The sequence below is a fragment of the Oncorhynchus tshawytscha genome, linkage group LG13 (assembly GCF_018296145.1).
Source record: "Oncorhynchus tshawytscha isolate Ot180627B linkage group LG13, Otsh_v2.0, whole genome shotgun sequence".
Classification (NCBI taxonomy): Eukaryota; Metazoa; Chordata; class Actinopteri; order Salmoniformes; family Salmonidae; genus Oncorhynchus; species Oncorhynchus tshawytscha.
Window position 1 is genome coordinate 60,888,965 of NC_056441.1, and position 21,031 is coordinate 60,909,995.

The following is a 21,031-nucleotide window of genomic DNA, read 5'->3' on the forward strand; positions in this document are numbered from 1 at the left end:
TGGCCAGCTCGTGGCTCTCTGCCAGACCTGTGACTCATTCCCCTCTCATTCTCCCCCACTTCACAGTAGAAGCATCAAACAAGGTTCTAAAGACTGTTGACAACTAGTGGAAGCCTTAGGAATTGCAATTTGACCCCATAGACACTATGCATTCGATAGGGAATGAGTTGAAAAACATCAGATTTCCCACTTCCTGGTTGGATTTTTTCTCAGGTTTTTGCTTGCCATTTGAGTTCTGTTATACTCACAGACATCATTCAAACAGTTTAAGAAACTTCAGAGTGTTTTCTATCCAAATCTACTAATTATATGTAGCAGGCAGCTTAATTTGGGCACACTTTTCATCCACAATACCCAATACTGCCCCCTACCCCAAAGAAGTTAATTCAAATCAAATCAAATCAAATCAAATTTTATTTGTCACATACACATGGTTAGCAGATGTTAATGCGAGTGTAGCGAAATGCTTGTGCTTCTAGTTCCGACAATGCAGTAATAACGAACAAGTAATCTAACTAACAATTCCAAAAAACTACTGTCTTATACACAGTATAAGGGGATAAAGAATATGTACATAAGGATATATGAATGAGTGATGGTACAGAGCAGCATAGGCAAGATACAGTAGATGATATTGAGTACAGTATATACATATGAGATGAGTATGTAAACCAAGTGGCATAGTTAAAGTGGCTAGTGATACATGTATTACATAAGGATGCAGTCGATGATATAGAGTACAGTATCTACGTATGCATATGAGATGAATAATGTAGGGTAAGTAACATCATATAAGGTAGCATTGTTTAAAGTGGCTAGTGATATATTTACATCATTTCCCATCAATTCCCATTATTAAAGTGGCTGGAGTAGAGTCAGTGTCATTGACAGTGTGTTGGCAGTAGCCACTCAACGTTAGTGGTGGCTGTTTAACAGTCTGATGGCCTTGAGATAGAAGCTGTTTTTCAGTCTCTCTGTCCCAGCTTTGATGCACCTGTACTGACCTCGCCTTCTGGATGGCAGCGGGGTGAACAGGCAGTGGCTCGGGTGGTTGATGTCCTTGATGATCTTTATGGCCTTCCTGTAGCATCGGGTGGTGTAGGTGTCCTGGAGGGCAGGTAGTTTGCCCCCGGTGATGCGTTGTGCAGACCTCACTACCCTCTGGAGAGCCTTACGGTTGAGGGCGGTGCAGTTGCCATACCAGGCGGTGATACAGCCCGCCAGGATGCTCTCGATTGTGCATCTGTAGAAGTTTGTGAGTGCTTTTGGTGACAAGCCGAATTTCTTCAGCCTCCTGAGGTTGAAGAGGCGCTGCTGCGCCTTCCTCACGATGCTGTCTGTGTGAGTGGACCAATTCAGTTTGTCTGTGATGTGTATGCCGAGGAACTTAAAACTTGCTACCCTCTCCACTACTGTTCCATCGATGTGGATGGGGGGTGTTCCCTCTGCTGTTTCCTGAAGTCCACAATCATCTCCTTAGTTTTGTTGACGTTGAGTGTGAGGTTATTTTCCTGACACCACACTCCGAGGGCCCTCACCTCCTCCCTGTAGGCCGTCTCGTCGTTGTTGGTAATCAAGCCTACCACTGTTGTGTCGTCCGCAAACTTGATGATTGAGTTGGAGGCGTGCGTGGCCACGCAGTCGTGGGTGAACAGGGAGTACAGGAGAGGGCTCAGAACGCACCCTTGTGGGGCCCCAGTGTTGAGGATCAGCGGGGAGGAGATGTTGTTGCCTACCCTCACCACCTGGGGGCGGCCCGTCAGGAAGTCCAGTACCCAGTTGCACAGGGCGGGGTCGAGACCCAGGGTCTCGAGCTTGATGACGAGCTTGGAGGGTACTATGGTGTTGAATGCCGAGCTGTAGTCGATGAACAGCATTCTCACATAGGTATTCCTCTTGTCCAGATGGGTTAGGGCAGTGTGCAGTGTGGTTGAGATTGCATCGTCTGTGGACCTATTTGGGCGGTAAGCAAATTGGAGTGGGTCTAGGGTGTCAGGTAGGGTGGAGGTGATATGGTCCTTGACTAGTCTCTCAAAGCACTTCATGATGACGGATGTGAGTGCTACGGGGCGGTAGTCGTTTAGCTCAGTTACCTTAGCTTTCTTGGGAACAGGAACAATGGTGGCCCTCTTGAAGCATGTGGGAACAGCAGACTGGTATAGGGATTGATTGAATATGTCCGTAAACACACCGGCCAACTGGTCTGCGCATGCTCTGAGGGCGCGGCTGGGGATGCCGTCTGGGCCTGCAGCCTTGCGAGGGTTAACACGTTTAAATGTCTTACTCACTTCGGCTGCAGTGAAGGAGAGACCGCATGTTATCGTTGCAGGCCGTGTCAGTGGCACTGTATTGTCCTCAAAGCGGGCAAAAAAGTTATTTAGTCTGCCTGGGAGCAAGACATCCTGGTCCGTGACTGGGCTGGGTTTCTTCCTGTAGTCCGTGATTGACTGTAGACCCTGCCACATGCCTCTTGTGTCTGAGCCGTTGAATTGAGATTCTACTTTGTCTCTGTACTGGCGCTTAGCTTGTTTGATAGCCTTGCGGAGGGAATAGCTGCACTGTTTGTATTCAGTCATGTTACCATTCTTAGACAATAGAACCATACCTGCAATTGTATTGTGAAAAGACAGGACAGGAACACGTCAGTCTCCGCTTAATGGGGAGATAGACCACAGGTCTTAGGAACCTACACAAAGAAAGACTTTACTTCAGACAGGAATATCCCCTAGCCAGACAGAATTGGCTATAAATTATTGTTCAGTTTGGTCTCCTAAACAAAGCTCTTATCTCGTCCTTGGTACAACATGGTACCAAGACATTACCCCCACCCAATGATATATATCAAATTGTCATTTTAGATACTCCCATCCTAAATACAACCAATTCTGGACAAGCTCACGGAGAGGAAAGTGAGCCTCTAGGTCAAGATAGAATGGTTCCAGACACTGCCATCCTCCTCTCCCCGATGGGAAAAGTAGGGAGTGACTGGCACACAGACACAGTGGAGCCAAGAGATAATTGGTTCACCATCAATCATCCCTTCACATGGTTTAAAATATATGTTTACACATGATGACACCTTGACCTCTCCCCTCTCTGTGGCCCAAGTAACTTAGTCCTGACAGAGAACAGATAACTGCAAATGGCCACCACTATAGTACAACAAAATACATTCTTATGAGAAATAACTCATAAGCATATCATGAAAATAAAACATCTTCTGACAGTTGTGGCTGCTTTGCGTGATGTTTTGTTGCCTCTCCCTCCTTGCCCTTTCTGCTGTTGTCTGTGCACAGTAATGTTTGTACCATGTTTTGTGCTGCTACAATTATGTGTGGTCATGTGTTTCTGCCTGCTATGTTGTCTTAGGTCACTATGTTTTGTTCTCTTGTCGTGATGTGTGTGTTGTCCTATTTACATTTTTAATCCCAGCCCCAATCCCAGCAGGTGGCCTTTTGATAGACCATAATTGTAAATAATAATTTGTGTACCTTGTAAATGTGGCATTTCTTTCCTCAATGCATTTGAGCCAATCAGTTGTGTTGTGACCAGGTGGCTACTTTGAAGAATCTAAATAAATATATTTTGATTTAACACTTTTGTTCACTACATGATTCCATAATTGTTATTTCATAGTTGTGATGTCTTCACTATTCTACATTGTAGAAAATAGTAAAAATAAAGAAACCCTTTGAGTAGGTGTGTCAACTTTTGATTAGTACTATATCAGTGACCCTGGAAAAATGATCAAAATATAGTATTTGTTATTATCAAGGAATGATCTGGACATTTTTAGGACAGAATACGATATCTAAATAAGGCAACAGGTTTTTCTTGTATCCCTGGTAGTTGGTCTTCTGATACATCTCAAAATTACCAAAGCTAGTCATCTGTCAGATAGTTGGCCTTCAGGAAAACATGACATGAATCTGCATTTCAGACAGAATATACTTTGTCAGAATATACCTTGTACACTCTTCCTGGATTACTGAGCCCTTCCAGCCTTGACCTGTCGTTTGCCTTCCCCCGTGGTTGTAATAAACTCTTGTTTCTACACTAAGTCCTAAATGTGATAGTATCTTCTGGCAAAACTGTCAATTAAGTAAGGAATTCAAAATAATGAACTTCTGGGTTTTTTCTTTGCATGGTCATTTATTACATTTGTAAAGTGATTATTACACACATTTGTAAAGTGATTATTATACAATCTCAAAGTGCATAAAATTTGTGTATATATATCCAAATCATGAAACAACAAAGTCTAGGAGGAAAGGGAGGTTAAGAGATTAGTCTTAAGGCCTGCTTTAAACGGCTGCAAACTGAATGTTCCTGTGTATTAATCTTCACTCAAGAGTTTCAGAGTGTTTTACCATTATCTGGTCTTGTAGTTTTAACCATTTATAACGTATTCAGCTGGAACCACTTCACACACTGGCAGCAACCCGGCTTGTTTTGGTCTAAGATGCGAATTCTTCAGCGAATCCTTTTAAACACTTGGGGCAAAAGTGTCACTATGTTTGACATAATGTCTGTAATCACGTGGGCATGGTTACTGACTGGATGAACATTACATGAAAAACAACTTTACATGAAGGCCAAGATACCATTTAATCTTCTCACAGAGTTTTAATCCTATTAATTCCACAACATTTGGATGTAAATCTGACAACTCCGAAATATATACATCCAGAGATGGTTATGTTGTCATACCGTCCTTAATGAGATCCCAAAACAACTGATCTGACATTGTTATTTAAGTACACACAGACCCTTACAACTGCTTGGATTATAGTAATATTGTTTCATTATTCAACCTTTTGATGTTATCGTACTGCAACGTCTCTCTGTGGTAACAAAGGGATTTAACTTCCATTTCTGAAAGAGTGGGAGAACGAGTTTTCCTGTAGGTATTTCTGACCATCATAAAACTATGGTGGGAGAGAGTGAGAGAGGGGGGGAACTTAGCGCCTATGATCCTTACCCAAAAGGGCAAGTCATGACACCTGAATACGCATATAGAAGTACGACTAGTCTATCTGGCCGTGTGTAAATGTAGGCCTATAAACGTACCCATTTGGGGATGTCTGATAGTATTTCTGATTGTCTTAACTCACCACCACTAATGAACTGTGGAGCTTCTCAAAGTAATTTTTCTTCACCAAACAGCAAGGAAACAATCTGTTTTTAGATTAAATTGAGAATGACAATAGTTCCTCAAAGTATTTGAACAATATTTCCATCTCTTTCGATAAACACTCGGCATGAGAGGTAAAAATGTAATGCTCTGATCCAGTGGAAACGTCATAAAATACCTGACCCAGTTGATAGTTGATACAATGAGAGTTTGAGAGTTTGTTGAAGACAGGTCATGCGTAGCCAATTTGATTTATAAGGTATTTATATTTATATATATGGGGCTGTGCATTATTATGCTAAAACATATTTATATATTTTCTGCATGCAGGGTGCAATGTTTTGTGTTGGCTTTATGTAGGCTTTTTTTACATAGTTGGCAGTGGCAATAAAAGTTACTTTTAGATTTAAATAATTTATATTTAGATTCATATTTTAGAATGTAGATTAACCACAGACAATGATTTTGATATACAAAGACTATTATAAATTAAATTAAAGTGTTCCACGATATGTGCCTCGGAAAATCACAACCGTCTCGCAGGCTGGTAGACATGTTAAGATAAATAGGCACGCTAGATGTGTCTATATATGGAAAAATACATGTTTTAAAATCTTGACAGATTGATCGAAAGAAAAGACCTTGGTCGACCAAGATTTTTGTTGTGTACAGCACTAGTAGAAATGCAGGAAATTAACATTAGATGCCTCAGAATATTTAGGGAGGGCCCCCCCTACATTTCTAAAACCAAAGTTGCCCCCCCTACATTTCTAAAACCAAAGTTGCGCCGCCTGCGAAAGGTATCAAGAAATAAGGCGCCATTTAACATAGCAACAGTTTTGTCAGATTTTACCTTGATTTTGGTTGACTTTGGATATGAGGAAGTCTCCCTGTTGTGTAGGATCATGTAACTAACGTTTCATATCAATGATTATGTGTGCATTACACTTTCTAAAAACTGCCCTTCGAATCTGCTGGAGGTTAACTCCATATATGAGAGGGTTTAAGACAGGTGGTATAACAAGGAATTGTACGGCCATTGCATTACGCATATTTAGTGTACTATTTACGTTATTCCACCCTTGCAAATTGTCAAACAGGGTCACCGTGATGAAAATAAATATTGTTATTAAATGTGGCACACATGTCTGTGGGAACTTAATCCTTCCCTTAGCTGACTTTACACAAGTCCTTACAATCTGACAGTAAGAAAATACAATGAAAAGTATCGGTAAAACATGAACCACTATTACAAATTTGTTCAAATTCTGATTGAAGGTTATGGGTAAACATGCATGTTTCAGTATAGACGGAATGTCACAGAAGATCTTATCAATGCGAGATCCACACAAAGGAATTCCGAAGGTTAAACTAAGTGCTATGAGTGTTATAAATAAAGGATAACACCAAGAAAATAAGAGTAACTTTCTAACAGTTAAAGATGTCACAATGGTATGATATAATAGTGGTCTGCATATTGCCACATACCTGTCGTAAGACATCACTGTTAAAGTAGAAATTTCACACATGACAGATGTGTATATTACATAGGCTTGAGTGAAACATCCACCATAAGATATCACCTGAACATCTGACTGAAGGTCCAGTAACAACTTGGGGTAGAAACCAGCAGTTCCATACAATCCATTGACACATAAACTACACAGAAAGATATACATGGGCTCATGGAGACCTTTCTCCTGAATGATTGTTATGATCAGAGTCAGATTCACAGTGATGATGAGAAGGTATGTGATAAGAGACAAGGTAAAATAGACCGATTTGTTGATAAATGTCTCTTGTAAGCCAAAGAGATAAAATAACTTGACTTGGGTTGAGTTCTCCATAGCTTTTGTTAATTTTCTTCCTCTGGTCAATGCAGCAATTCTTAGTCCTTACAAGGCTTCAGCATGTATGGAGGTGAATGAATTCAAGTGTGAATCATTTTATTCTGTTTAGGCTCAGAAACGTGTGTCCATGAAATGTCTTCTTGCTTGCGAGAGATACTGCTTCAATAACTTGTCCTGGTAGCCTCTGAATATATTGTAGTGTATGATCACATGGGATTGTAGTTTCAGTGTCAACATGTAACCACTCCATAGAGATGGATCTATATTGAGTTTATGACAAGCAACTAATTGGATTATATTTATTCTATTTATGTATTAACCCAGCAAACAGCGGATGTCCTAAGGACATTAGGTCCATTTAAGGCAGCGTTTACAAAACTCTGTCCTGGGGTGTACAAGCATTTTTTTGCCCAGCACTACATAGGTAATTCAAATAATAAAAGCTTGATGATTAGTTGATTATTTAAATCAGCTGTGTAGTGCTAGGGCAAAAAACTAAACATGCACCCCTTGTGGTCCACAGGTCAACGTTTGGGAAATGCTGCTTTAAGGGTTTCAGCGAGACGTTATCCCACGGATGTTCTGAGGACATTGTAAGAACATTAAAACATGACATTAACCTCTGGACCATAAGAGAGTGTTCAGTACAGATACTGGTTTGGTAGCAGTATATACAAGATATACTGAACAAATATGTAAACGTTACATGCATCAGTTTAAAATATTTTACCTAGTTACAATTCATATAAGGAAATCAGTCAATTGAAATAAATGAATTAGGCCCTAATCTATGGATTTCAAATGACTGGGAATACAGATATGCATCTGTTGGTTACAGATACAGTACCTTAAAAAAGGTAGGGGTGTGGATCAGAAAACCAGTCAGTATTTGGTGTGACTTCTATTTGCCTCATCCAGGGCCGACACATCTCCTTCGCATAGAGTTGATCAGGCTGTTGATTGTGGAATGTGGAATATTTTCCCACTCTTATTCAATGGCTGTGCAAAGTTGCTGGATATTGGCTGGAAGTAGAACATGCCGTCGTACCCGTCAATCCAGATTATCCCAAACATGTCTGGTGAGTATGCAGACCAAGGGAGAACTTGGACATTTTCAGCTTCCAGAAACGGTGTCCAGATCATGTAAGATGGGGCTGTGCATTATTATGCTAAAACTTGAGGTGATGGCGGCAGATTAATGGCACGACAATGGACCTCAGGATCTCGTTACAGTATCTCTGTGCATTGAAATTGCCATCAATAAAATAAAATTATGTTCGTTGTCCATAGTTTATGCCTGCCCATACCATAACCCCACCACCACCGTGTTCACAATATTGACATCAACAAACCACTCTTCCACACGATGCCATACACGTGGTCTGCAGATGTGAGGTCGCTTGGACCTACGCTACCGTTCAAAAGTTTGGGGTCACTTAGAAATGTCTTTGTTTTTTAAAGAAAAGCACACTCCGGGCAGAGTTGCAAAGAGAAGCCATATCTCAGATTGGCCAATAAAAAGAAAAGATCAAGATGGGCAAAAGAACACAGACACTGAACAGAGGAACTCTGACTAGAAGGCCAGCATCCCGGACTTGCCTCTTCACTGTTGACGTTGAGACTGGTGTTTGGTGGGTACTATTTAATGAAGCTGCCAGTTGAGGACTTGTGAGGCGTCTGTTTCTCAAATTAGACACTCTAATGTCCTTGTCCTCTTGCTCAGTTCTGCACCGGGGCATCCCCCTCCTCTTTCTATTGTGGTTAGAGACAGTTTGCGCTGTTCTGTGAAGGGAGTAGTACACAGCGTTGTATGGGATCTTCAGTTTCTTGGCAATTTCTCGCATGGAATAGTTGTCATTTCTCAGAACAAGAATAGACTGATGAGTTTTAGAAGAATGTTCTTTGTTTCTGGCCATTTTGAGCCTGCAATCGAACCCACAAATGCTGATGCTCCAGATACTCAACTAGTCTAAAGAAAGCCAGTTTTATTGCTGCTTTAATCAGGACAATAGTTTTCAGCTGTGCTAACATAATTGCAAAAGGGTTTTCTAACGATTAATAAGTCTTTTAAAATGATAAACGGATTAGCTAACATAACATGCCATTGGAACACAGGAGTGATGGTTGCTGATAATGGGCCTCTGTACGCCTATGTAGATATTCCATAAAATAAATCTGCCTTTTCCAACTACAATAGTCATTTACAACATTAACAATGTCTACACTGTATTTGTGATACATTTTAAGTTATTTTAATGTACAAAAAAATGTGCTTTTCTTTCAATAACAAGGACATTTCTAAGTGACCCCAAACTTTTTCATAATAGGGTTGAAAAGTGGTAGACATTAGAAAGTAAATTAATAAAAAGCTAATGTGGAAGATGTGCAGTATCATATCTGTATTGTATACTCACAAATATACAGCCAAAAAAGAAGTTCAGCAAAGAGGCTATATGTGGTGTGCAAGTGTTAAAACCTCCTAACCTCTATGAGATTGGTGTCCCTAAAACGGGACGGTTCTTGATCAATATGCGATAATGTGACTAGAAAACGTTGTATACAACAGACATCTTTCCAGGACATAGACATGTCTTATATGTGCAGATAGCTTAAATTATTGTTAATCTAACTGCTGTGTCCAATTTACAGCAGCTATTACAGAAATAAATACCATGCTATGACATTTCTGGGAGTGTGTAAACTTACATTTTGTATTACCATAGCATTTTTGTATGTTCTCTATAGTTATGTACTTGAAAATGTATAAATTGACCAATTTGGCACATTTGGGCAACTCCTGGCAGACTTGATGGAAAATATTGCGTAGGGAGGTAATTCTTCACTGGATCAGTCTAAAACTTTGCACACACACTGCTGCCATCTTTTGGACAAAATCTAAATTACACGTATGCTCCTATCTTAATGTATGGCCTTTCTCTTGCATTTCAAAAATTATGGGGGGAAAAGAAAACGTATGTTAAAGGGTCCGATCCTTAAACGCTTTCTGTTTAGTCTCTTTTCAAGATTTTGAAAATATTTCTAGAATTCTTACATATGAGTATATGTTAGGAAATATAGTACAAGCCAAAGAAATCAGTTACAACAAGACCCCATATTATATTTTTGTGTAATATTTTAACAGGAAAGCTTGACTACCGAGTTGTTGTCACAATACACTGTCTATAACATTACCACAAAATTGCAGTTGCAAACTCAGTGAGATAGGGATGGCGTTGATGAAAAAAATAATAGGATGCACCGGACTGGGGACATGCACTTCAGGGAGAGTGCGAGGAGGAGACACATGACGCACCGGACTGGAGAGCCGCCATGGAGCGGGACTGGACGCTGTGCCTGGACTGGGCACCAATGCAAAAGAAGACTCTGGCCTTGGAGCTGGACTGGACGCCGTGCTTAGACTGGGCATCGGCGCAGGAGAAGTCTCCGGCCATGGAGCTGGAAGTTCCGGACCGTTGACCGTCGCAGGACATTCCGGACCGTTGACCGTTTCAGGAGGTTCCCGACTGTGGACCATCGTTGGAGGTTCCAGACTGTGGACCGTCGTTGGAGGTTCCGGTCTGTGGACCGTCGTTGGCGGTTCCGGACCATGAAACGTCGCTGGAAGCTCTGGACTGTGAACTATCGCCGGAAGCTCTGGACTGTGAACCGTCGCAGGAAGCTCTGGACTGTGAACAATCGGCAGAAGCTCTGGACTGGGAACCGTCGCCGGAAGCTCTGGACTGGGGACCATCGCCGGAAGCTCTGGACTGGGGACCATCGCCGGAAGCTCTGGACTGGGGACCGTCGCCTGAAACTCTGGACTGGGGAGGCGCACTGGAGGCCTGATGCGTGGGGCCGGTACAGGTGGCGCCAGACTGGTGACACACACTTCAGGGCGAGTGCGGGGAGCAGGGACAGGACATACCTGACTGGGAACACGCATTTCAGGGAGAGTGCGAGGAGCAGGCACAGGACGTACCTGACTGGGAAGGCGCACTTGAGGGAGAGTGCGAGGAGTAGGCACAGGACGCACCGGACTGGGAAGGCGCACTGGAGGGAGAGTGTGAGGAGCAGGCACAGGATGCACCGGACTGGGGACATGCACTTCAGGGAGAGTGCGAGGAGGAGACACATGACGCACCGGACTGGAGAGGCGCACTTGAGGCCAGAAGCGTGGAACCGGCACAGGTTGCACCAGACTTCTAACTGGATCCTCTGGTCAGATGGTCAGATGTTGAACAGAACACACTTGCACAACATCTCCACTCATCTCACTCTCTCCCAACTTCGCCATTGCCTCCCTGACAGTCTCTGGCTCATCCCTCTGCTCAGCCACCAGCTCCATGTGCCCCCCCCCAAAAAATCATGGGGCTGTCCTTGGGCTTTCTGTAGCCGCGAACCCTTTCTTCGTCGCAGTCCTCCATAATCTCCTTCCATCTGTCGCCAAGGAAGGGTTTCGCATCTCTCCATCACTTCTTCCCATGTCCAGAAATCCTTCCCTCTTTGGGCACGCTGCTTGGTCCTGGTTTGATGGGATATTCTGTCACATTATTTTTTAGCATACTTGGTCCAACGTGCAGTGTGATCTGGGTTCCACATCTTCATTTAGCGAAACACACAAAAGCAAGAACGAAACAAACAACGAACCGTAACTAAGAGGTGTAACATACAATATCCCATAAAACACAGGTGGACAAAATGCTACTTAAATATGATCCCCAATTAGAGACAACGATAGCCAGCTGCCTCTAATTGGGAATCACACCAAACACCAACATAGAAAAACTCAACTAGAACACATAGAATATACACATAGAAAATAATAACTAGTAAACCCCCCAGTCACGCCCTGACCTACTATACCATAGAAAAACTAAGGCTCTCTATGGTCAGGATGTGACAATTTTGCAGTATTGCGGGCAAGGGAAGTACAACATTCGTTGACAGACACCTAAACTAGTTTCAGCTATTTTATTTCAGTGCCAGGGTAGGTTTTTTTTTTGCAACATTATTTGTTTTGTAACAAGAGTATCACATTTGTCAGTTGTCTGAATTGAGCATCTTGTTAAAGTTAGTTATTTTGTAGTTATTCACCTGTATTCAGTTACCCCTGGGGAATTTAGCTTTGAATGGATAGATCCTCCAATAAAGACTTTATGCTTCATGTAAAATGCTCACCTGCCATGCATGGCTATCAAGTTCACTAAGTTTGAAAGTGTAAGTTTGTCTTGAGGGGGCAGTGCGGCTTTAAGAAAATATGTTTATTGTGAATGTCAAATAACATGTAGTTAACAGCCAAAGATACGTGTGTATTGGAGGCGTGCTCTGATGTGGGTGTGTCTTGTGTATAACTTGAAACTAGTCTAACCAGCTCTGCTATGGTGTCTAAAACGGTCAGAGTGAGGTGTTCTGTAATTTGTGTCAACCTGACGTAATGTAGCAGGCGTAAAAAAAACATCTGAGAGCATTTTTCTTTCTTTCTGGTCCTGACAAGAGAAAAAAACAGTTGGGAAATCTTCCATCGAGACCAGACAGGAAGCTTTCAGCACCTGTTCTCCTCATCTGGCTGCTCAACTTCTCTTTCGTCTGTTTCTTAACTGCTCCAAAGTAGACTTGATAGGCCTATGAACAATGTTCCAACGGTACACACTATTTAATCGGTGGATTTCTGAACATAACTCGCCAACCAAATGGAGGTATTTTGGATATAAAAATAATCTTTATGGAACAAAAGGAACATTTATGGTGTAACTGGGAGTCTCGTGAGTGCAAACATCCGAAGATCATCAAAGGTAAGCGATTTAATGTATTGCTTTTCTGACTTTTGTGACCAATCTACTTGGCTGCTAGCCAATATTTTAGTAATATTTTGTCTACTGAGGAGATGTCCTTACATAAACGCTTGGTATGCTTTCGCCGAAAAGCTTTATTGAAATATGACATGCCAGGTGGATTAACACCTTAACAGGCTATATTGCACTTGGGATTTCATGAAAATTATATATTTTTAGTCATTTAATTTGAATTTGGCGCTCTGCAATTCAGCGGTGGCAATTCAGCGGTGGTTGACGAAAATGATCCCGCTAAAGGGATGGGAGCATCAAGAATTAAGGCAATGACCTGAGCCCTAGGACCATGCCCCAGGACTACCTGACATGATGACTCCTTGCTGTCCCCAGTCCACCTGGCCATGCTGCTGCTCCAGTTTCAACTTCCACCTGACTGTGCTGCTGCTCCAGTTTCAACTGTTCTGCCTTATTATTATTCGACCATGCTGGTCATTTATGAACATTTGAACATCTTGGCCATGTTCTGTTATAATCTCCACCCGGCACAGCCAGAAGAGGACTGGCCACCCCACATAGCCTGGTTCCTCTCTAGGTTTCTTCCTAGGTTTTGGCCTTTCTAGGGAGTTTTTCCTAGCCACCGTGCTTCTACACCTGCATTGCTTGCTGTTTGGGGTTTTAGGCTGGGTTTCTGTACAGCACTTTGAGATATCAGCTGATGTACGAAGGGCTATATAAATAACTTTGATTTGATTTGATTTGAATGAGAATGACAAAACGGGCTCCAACCCAAGATGGAGCTTGTGGTCCAGTCAATAACAGGATTGTGTTTCTGAAGCCAAAATCCCAAAACCACAGGAACATAGGGGGAAATCGATGAGGAGGAACTGTATGGTCTCACTGTGGTTTCCTGATACCCGTATATGAACGGGCACTGTGCTATGGGTGACTCTTCTAACAGGGTGGCCGTCCAGTGCCCTTGCATCCATGGGGACAGAGAGAAGTTGAGTGGGAATACATAATTCAGAAACCATGGTAGCGCCCATAAAACTTTCATTAGTCCCAGAGTCAATGAGAACCTGGAGAGACTTAGCCTGGTCTCCCCACAGCAGAATCACAAAAAAAGGTGGGCAGGCGATGGAAATTAGGGGACTCCCAGTTTGGCTCACCAGAGTAAGGTTTCTTAAGAGGGCAAGTGGCTATATATTGTCCCGCTCCTCCACAGTACAGACAACAGTTAGAATTCAGCCTACGTGAGCGTTCCCCAACCGATAATCTAGCTCTTCCCAGTTACATGGGCTCAGGAGTATCCAACTCACCCATCGCCGATGATTCCCTGGGAACCTCGGGTGTTTTCGGCTCTCCGCTATCTTCGATCGGTCCGACGGGAACAAAGAGGGCTGGTGTTCGAAAATGAGGGAACTCTGGGAAAGGAATCCCCGGCAGGTACCAGGATCGCATACATAACGCTCCAGAGGAGGTAAGCAGGGTTTTGGGGGATCCCGGGTAGGTTGAACAAATCCACTAGTATTAGAAAGGTTATTGGGTGGTTGGGAGGTCTCAAATGTGTCATGCTGCCTATGAGCTAATTCACAGATTTGCTCCGATATAGCCTTGAACCTGTGGTCGTGGCATTCCGTAAGGGAACAAAGCCCTTCCAAGAGGTCCCAAAGTTGCTCCTCATGCCTCCCAATGGTGGCTCCCTGCAGGGAGACAACGTGATGAAGCTGGTCCAAGTCTGCTGGGTCTGTCATGGCCAGTTTGTACTTTAAGGGCAGACACAGTAGGCAGACGGTTGAGCCCCCAATATTTATTATAACAAAAGGAGTAGGCAAAAGGCAGGTCGGGCACAGTTGTGAGTTCATAAACCAGGTCAGAGTCCAAACAGTACCAGGCAATGGGCAGGCTCGAGGTCAGGATGGGCAGGAGTTCAGTAATCAGGTCAGAGTCCAAACAGTACCAGGCGATAGGCAGGCTCGGGGACAGAACAGGTGGAGGTTAGGCAGGCGGGTTTGGCGTCAGGACAGGCAAGGGTCAAAACTAGGAGGGCTAGGAAAAAACAGACTGGGAAAAAGGACCAAGGAAAAAACGCTGGTCGACTTGGCAAAACAAGACAAACTGGCACAGAGAGACAGCAAACACAGGCATATATACACCAGGTATAGTAAGCAACACCTGGAGGGTGGTGGAAACAGCACAAGGATAGGTGAAACTGATCAGGGCGTTACAATCTAAGTAAGTAACAAATCTAGAAATGCAAAACTGTCTGGATCGATACACTGGATGTAAATGTGTAAAAGGTAAGCCCACCTTATAGCCCACCTGGCACCATTCTGTCCATCCCTAATGGAAAATAGGCCCTGTATGGTATATACAGTATATGCTTGGCGATTGTTTCACATTTTGAGAGAGACATCTAGGGAAATAATGTAGCATGAAAACAAACTACACTGCTCAAAAAAATAAAGGGAACACTTAAACAACACAATGTAACTCCAAGTCAATCACACTTCTGTGAAATCAAACTGTCCACTTAGGAAGCAACACTGATTGACAATACATTTCACATGCTGTTGTGCAAATGGAATAGACAGGTGGAAATTATAGGCAATTAGCAAGACACCCCAAATAAAGGAGTGGTTCTGCAGGTGGTGACCACAGACCACTTCTCAGTTCCTATGCTTCCTGGCTGATGTTTTGGTCACTTTTGAATGCTGGCGGTGCTTTCACTCTAGTGGTAGCATGAGATGGAGTCTACAACCCACACAAGTGGCTCATGTAGTGCAGCTCATCCAGGATAGCACATCAATGCGAGCTGTGGCAAGAAGGTTTGCTGTGTCTGTCAGCGTAGTGTCCAGAGCATGGAGGCGCTACCAGGAGACAGGCCAGTACATCAAGAGACGTGGAGGAGGCCGTAGGAGGGCAACAACCCAGCAGCAGGACCGCTACCTCCGCCTTTGTGCAAGGAGGAGCAGGAGGAGCACTGCCAAAGCCCTGCAAAATGACCTCCAGCAGGCCACAAATGTGCATGTGTCTGTTCAAACGGTCAGAAACAGACTCCATGAGGGTGGTATGAGGGCCCGACATCCACAGGTGGGGGTTGTGCTTACAGCCCAACACCGTGCAGGACGTTTGGCATTTGCCAGAGAACACCAAGATTGGCAAATTTGCCACTGGCGCACTGTGCTCTTCACAGATGAAAGCAGGTTCACACTGAGCACATGTGACAGAGTCTGGAGACGCCGTGGAGAACGTTCTGCTGTCTGCAACATCCTCCAGCATGACCGGTTTGGCGGTGGGTCAGTCATGGTGTGGGGTGGCATTTCTTTGGGGGGCCGCACAGCCTTCCATGTGCTCGCCAGAGGTAGCCTGACTGCCATTAGGTACCGAGATGAGATCCTCAGACCCCGTGTGAGACCATATGCTGGTGCGGTTGGCCCTGGGTTCCTCCTACTGCAAGACAATGCTAGACCTCATGTGGCTGGAGTGTGTCAGCAGTTCCTGCAAGAGGAAGGCATTGATGCTATGGACTGGCCCGCCCGTTCCCCAGACCTGAATCCAATTGAGCACATCTGGGACATCATGTCTCGCTCCATCCACCAACGCCACGTTGCACCACAGACTGTCCAGGAGTTGGCGGATGCTTTAGTCCAGGTCTGGGAGGAGATCCCTCAGGAGACCATCCGCCACCTCATCAGGAGCATGCCCAGGCATTGTAGGGAGGTCATACAGGCACGTGGAGGCAACACACACTACTGAGCCTAATTTTGACTTGTTTTAAGGACATTACATCAAAGTTGTATCAGCCTGTAGTGTGGTTTTCCACTTTAATTTTGAGTGTAACTCCAAATCCAGACCTCCGTGGGTTGATAAATTTGATTTCCATTGACAATTCTTGTGTGATTTTGTTGTCAGCACATTCAACTATGTAAAGAAAAAAGTATTTAATAAGAATATTTGATTAATTCAGATCTAGGATGTGTTATTTTCGTGTTCCCTTTATTTTTTTGAGCAGTGTATATTCTGTCTGAAATGTTCTGAGGACCAGTTGATCTACTGTATGTAACATGATATCTGTGTGCCAGATATCTGACTGATGACTAGTTTTGGTATTCCTCAGAAATGTCGAGTCATACCAGAAAGGCAACTACCTGGGACACAAGAGAAACCTGTTGTCAAATATGGAAATGTCAAATATCCTAACAAATTCCAGATAATTCCTTGATAATAACAAATATAGTGCATATACTGTATTAAGTTTTATTGCGAAATCAGAGGACCAGATATACATTTACATTTTAGTCATTTAGCAGACACTTGTATCCAGAGCGACTTACAGTTAGTGTAGTCATCTTAAAATAGCTAGATGGGACAACCACATACCAATCTTGTTTTTCCAGCGTCACTGTGAGATATGTTTGACTCTCCAAATAAAATAATACAGTAAGGTTAATGATGATGTATTGTATGTATAACACACATTGGTCATGTACTCCATCCACCCTGTAAAAAGATGAAGAAAGTTTTGTAGTTCTGTCAAAAGAAAATTGTGCGAAACACCAGTATATTTTTTATTCCATGCATACCTTACAATGTGGAAAAAATAAGCCAATAACAAGAGCATAAAAACATGTTTATTGAGTCAGTAGGTACCAGGTCATTAGTCCACTAAATCACCTCTTTCCCTGGGACCCAATTAATGCAGCCATTAACCTGTAGAGACCTGAGGGGCTGAAGGAGCGGCACAGCTGGTCTTGATTGCATACCAAATGGTACCCTATTCCCTATGTTGGCCAGAGCCCTCTGGTCAAAAGTGGTGCATTACATAGGGAATAGAGTGCCATTTGTGACACACATTCTGTCATTGAAAGTGTACTGAAGGCCTAGGATATTCAAGAGTGACAATAAGGGTCCTCACTTTTACCTCAGCAGGAATAGCTCTGGGCCTAAATTTTAAAGTATAGCTATGACTTAGGGTCCAGAGTTACTCTGTTTTCCCTGGTTAGGTTATATGGTCCGGGAAACCGCCCTTTGTCAGAGGCTTTGGATTAGTTTCACCGAACCATTTCTTTATTGTACATGGTGCACAATACATAGCACACAAACTCCTGCTAAAGAGTTAATGATAGATCTGATAGCTTTGTCAGCCCAGCACATTGGTGATGTCACATACTTCTTCTACAGTGTAAATTACCAGACTAGAGGGTCCCCACACATACAGTTGAAGTCGGAAGTTTACATACACCTTAGCCAAGTAAATTTATACTCCGTTTTTCACAATTACTGACATTTAATCCGACTTAAAATTCCCTGTTTTAGGTCAGTTAGGATCACCACTTGATTTTAAGAATGTGAAATGTCAGAATAATAAAGTAGGTCAGAAGTTTACATACAATCAATTAGTATTTGGTAGCATTACCTTTAAATTGTTTAACTTGGGTCAAACGTTTTGGGGTAGCCTTTCACAAGCTTCCCACAATAAGTTGGTTGAATTTTGTCCCATTCCTTCTGACGGAGATGGTGTAGCTGAGTCAGGTTTGTAGGCCTCCTTGCTTGCACGCGCTTTTTCAGTTCTGCCCACAAATTAAAAAATTTTCAGTTCTGCCCACACCCAACTTATTGTGGGATGCTTGTGAAACGTTTGACCCAAGTTTTAAAAATTAAGGCAATGCAACCAAATTCTAATTGAGTGTATGTCAACTTCTGACCCACTGGGAATGTGATGAAAGAAATACAAGCTGAAATAAAATTCTCTCTATGATTATTCTGACATTTCACATTCTTAAAATCAAGTGGTGATCCTAACTGACCTAAGACATGAGTTATTTTATAAGACATTTTAACTCGTATTACATGTCAGGAATTGTGAAACACTGAAACATGTATTTGGCTAAGGTGTATGTAAACTTCTGAATTCAGCTGTACTTTTTATTAATTTATTTTCTAGTAATGTCCACCACTTTTCAATCCTATTATGTACAAGTTTGGGGTCACTTAGAAATGTCCTTTAAAATAACATCAAATTGATCATAAATACAGTGTAGACATTGTTAATATTGTAAATGACTATAGTAGCTGGAAACGGTTGATTTTTTAAAATGTAATATCTACATATCCGTACAGAGGCCCATTATCACTCCTGTGTTCCAATGGCACGTTGTGTTAGCTAATCCAAGTTTATCATTTTAAAAGGCTAATTAATCATTAGAAAACCCTTTTGCAAATATATTAGCACAGCTGAAAACTGTTGTACTGATTAAAGAAGCAATAAAACTGGCCTTCTTTAGACTTGTTGAGTATCTGGAGCATCAGCATTTGTGGGTTCGATTACAGGCTCAAAATGACCAGAAACAAAGAACTTTCTTCTGAAACTCATCAGTCTATTTTTGCTCTGAGAAATGAGGGCTATTTCGTGCGATAAATTGCCAAGAAACTGAAGATCTCGTACAATGCTGTGTACTACTCCATTTACAGAACAGTGCAAACTGGCTCTTACCAGAATAGAAAGAGGAATGGAAGGCACCTGTGCACAACTGAGCAAGAGGACAAGTACATTAGAGTGTCTAGTTTGAGAAACAGACGCCTCACAACTGGCAGCTTCATTAAATAGTACCCACCAAACACCAGTCTCAACGTCAACAGTGAAGAGGCGACTCCGGGATGCTGGCCTTCTTGGCAGGGTTCCTCTGTCCAGTGTCTGTGTTCTTTTTCCCATCTTAATCTTTTCTTTTTATTGGCCAATCTGAGATATGGCTTCTCTTTGCAACTCTGCCTTGAAGGCCAGCATCCCAGAGTGTGCTTTTCTTTCAAAAACAAGGACATTTCTAAGTGACCCCAAATTTTTGAACGGTAACGTAGGTCCAACCAACCTCAAATCTGCAGACCACGTGTATGGCATCGTGTGGAAGAGTGGTTTGCTGATGTCAACGTTGTGAACATGGTGGTGGTGGGGTTATGGTATGGGCAGTCATAAGCTATGGACAATGAACACAATTGCATTTTATTGATGGCAATTTGAATGCACAGAGATGCTGTAACGAGATCCTGAGGTCCATTGTCGAGCCATTCATCACCTCATGTTTGAGCATAATAATGCACAGCCCCATCTTGCATGATCTGGACACCGTTTCTGGAAGCTGAAACTGTCCAAGTTCTCCCATGGTCTGCATACTCACCAGGCAAGTTTGGGATAATCTGGATTGACGGGTACGACGGCATGTTCTACTTCCAGCCAATATCCAGCAACATTGCACAGCCATTGAATAAGAGTGGGAAAATATTCCACATTCCACAATCAACAGCCTGATCAACTCTATGCGAAGGAGATGTGTCGCGCTGTATGAGGCAAATAGAAGTCACACCAAATACTGACTGGTTTTCTGATCAACACCCCTACCTTTTTAAAGGTACTGTATATGTGACCAAAAGATGCATATCTGTATTCCCAGTCATGTGAAATCCATAGATTAGGGCCTAATTCATTTATTTCAATTGACTGATTTCCTTATATGAACTGTAACTCGGTAAAGTCTTTTAAAAATGCATGTTACATTTACAATATACCTTATCATAACGTTATACTGCAACCAAACCGGTATCTGTACTGAACTCCCTCTTATGGTCCCGAGGTTAATGTCATGTTTTAATGTTCCTTCAATATTCTCAGAACATCAGTGGGATCACGTCTCGCTGAAACCCTTAAACAGCATTTCCCAAATGTTGACCTGGTGACCCCAAGGGTTGCATGTTTTGTTATTTTCCTTAGCACTACACAGCTGAATCAAATAATCAACTAATCATCAAACTTTGATTATTTGAATCAGCTATGTAGTGCTTGGGCAAAAAAATGCTTGTGCAGGACAGAGTTTGGTCAACGCTGCCTGAAATGGACCTAATGGGGACATTGCCAAATGTCTTTTGGACATCCTCTGTTTGCTGGGTTAATACATAAATAGAGTAAATATAATCCAATTAGTTGCTTGTCATAAACTCTATGTAGATCCATCTCTATGGAGTGGTTACATGTTGACACTGAAACTACAATCCCATGTGATCATACACTATGATATATTTAGAGGCTACCCGGACAAGTTATTGAAGCAGTATCACTCTCTCAAGCAAGAAGACACATGGACACAAGTTTCTGAGCCTAAACAGAATAAAATGATTCACACTTGAATTCATTCACCTCCATACATGCTGAAGCCTTGTAAAGACTACGAATTGCTGCATTGACCAGAGGAAGAAAATTAACAAAAGCT

The 21,031-nt window shown here is 42.6% G+C and overlaps 1 protein-coding gene across 1 annotated transcript; it reads right to left on the reverse strand.

Annotated features, from left to right (window-relative positions):
- Nucleotides 1-6,037: 6,037 nt before the first annotated feature.
- Nucleotides 6,038-6,981, reverse strand: LOC112266109 (olfactory receptor 287-like). Its single transcript, XM_042294938.1, has 2 exons — nucleotides 6,583-6,981; nucleotides 6,038-6,333 (listed from the first exon to the last, which is right to left on the reverse strand). The coding sequence occupies exons 1-2, from the start codon at nucleotides 6,979-6,981 to the stop codon at nucleotides 6,046-6,048; spliced, it is 687 nt and encodes a 228-aa protein (XP_042150872.1). The 3' UTR covers nucleotides 6,038-6,045.
- Between the last annotated feature and the right edge of the window lie 14,050 nt (nucleotides 6,982-21,031).

What these genes read in the sequence shown, in the direction of transcription:
- LOC112266109 (XM_042294938.1), bottom strand. Translation starts at nt 6,981, where the DNA reads ATGGAGAACTCAACCCAAGTCAAGTTATTTTATCTCTTTGGCTTACAA. An exon ending in CACTATTATATCATACCATT is followed by an intron (nt 6,334 to 6,582) that starts GTGACATCTTTA and finishes TCTTACTGTCAG; the next exon opens with ATTGTAAGGACTTGTGTAAA.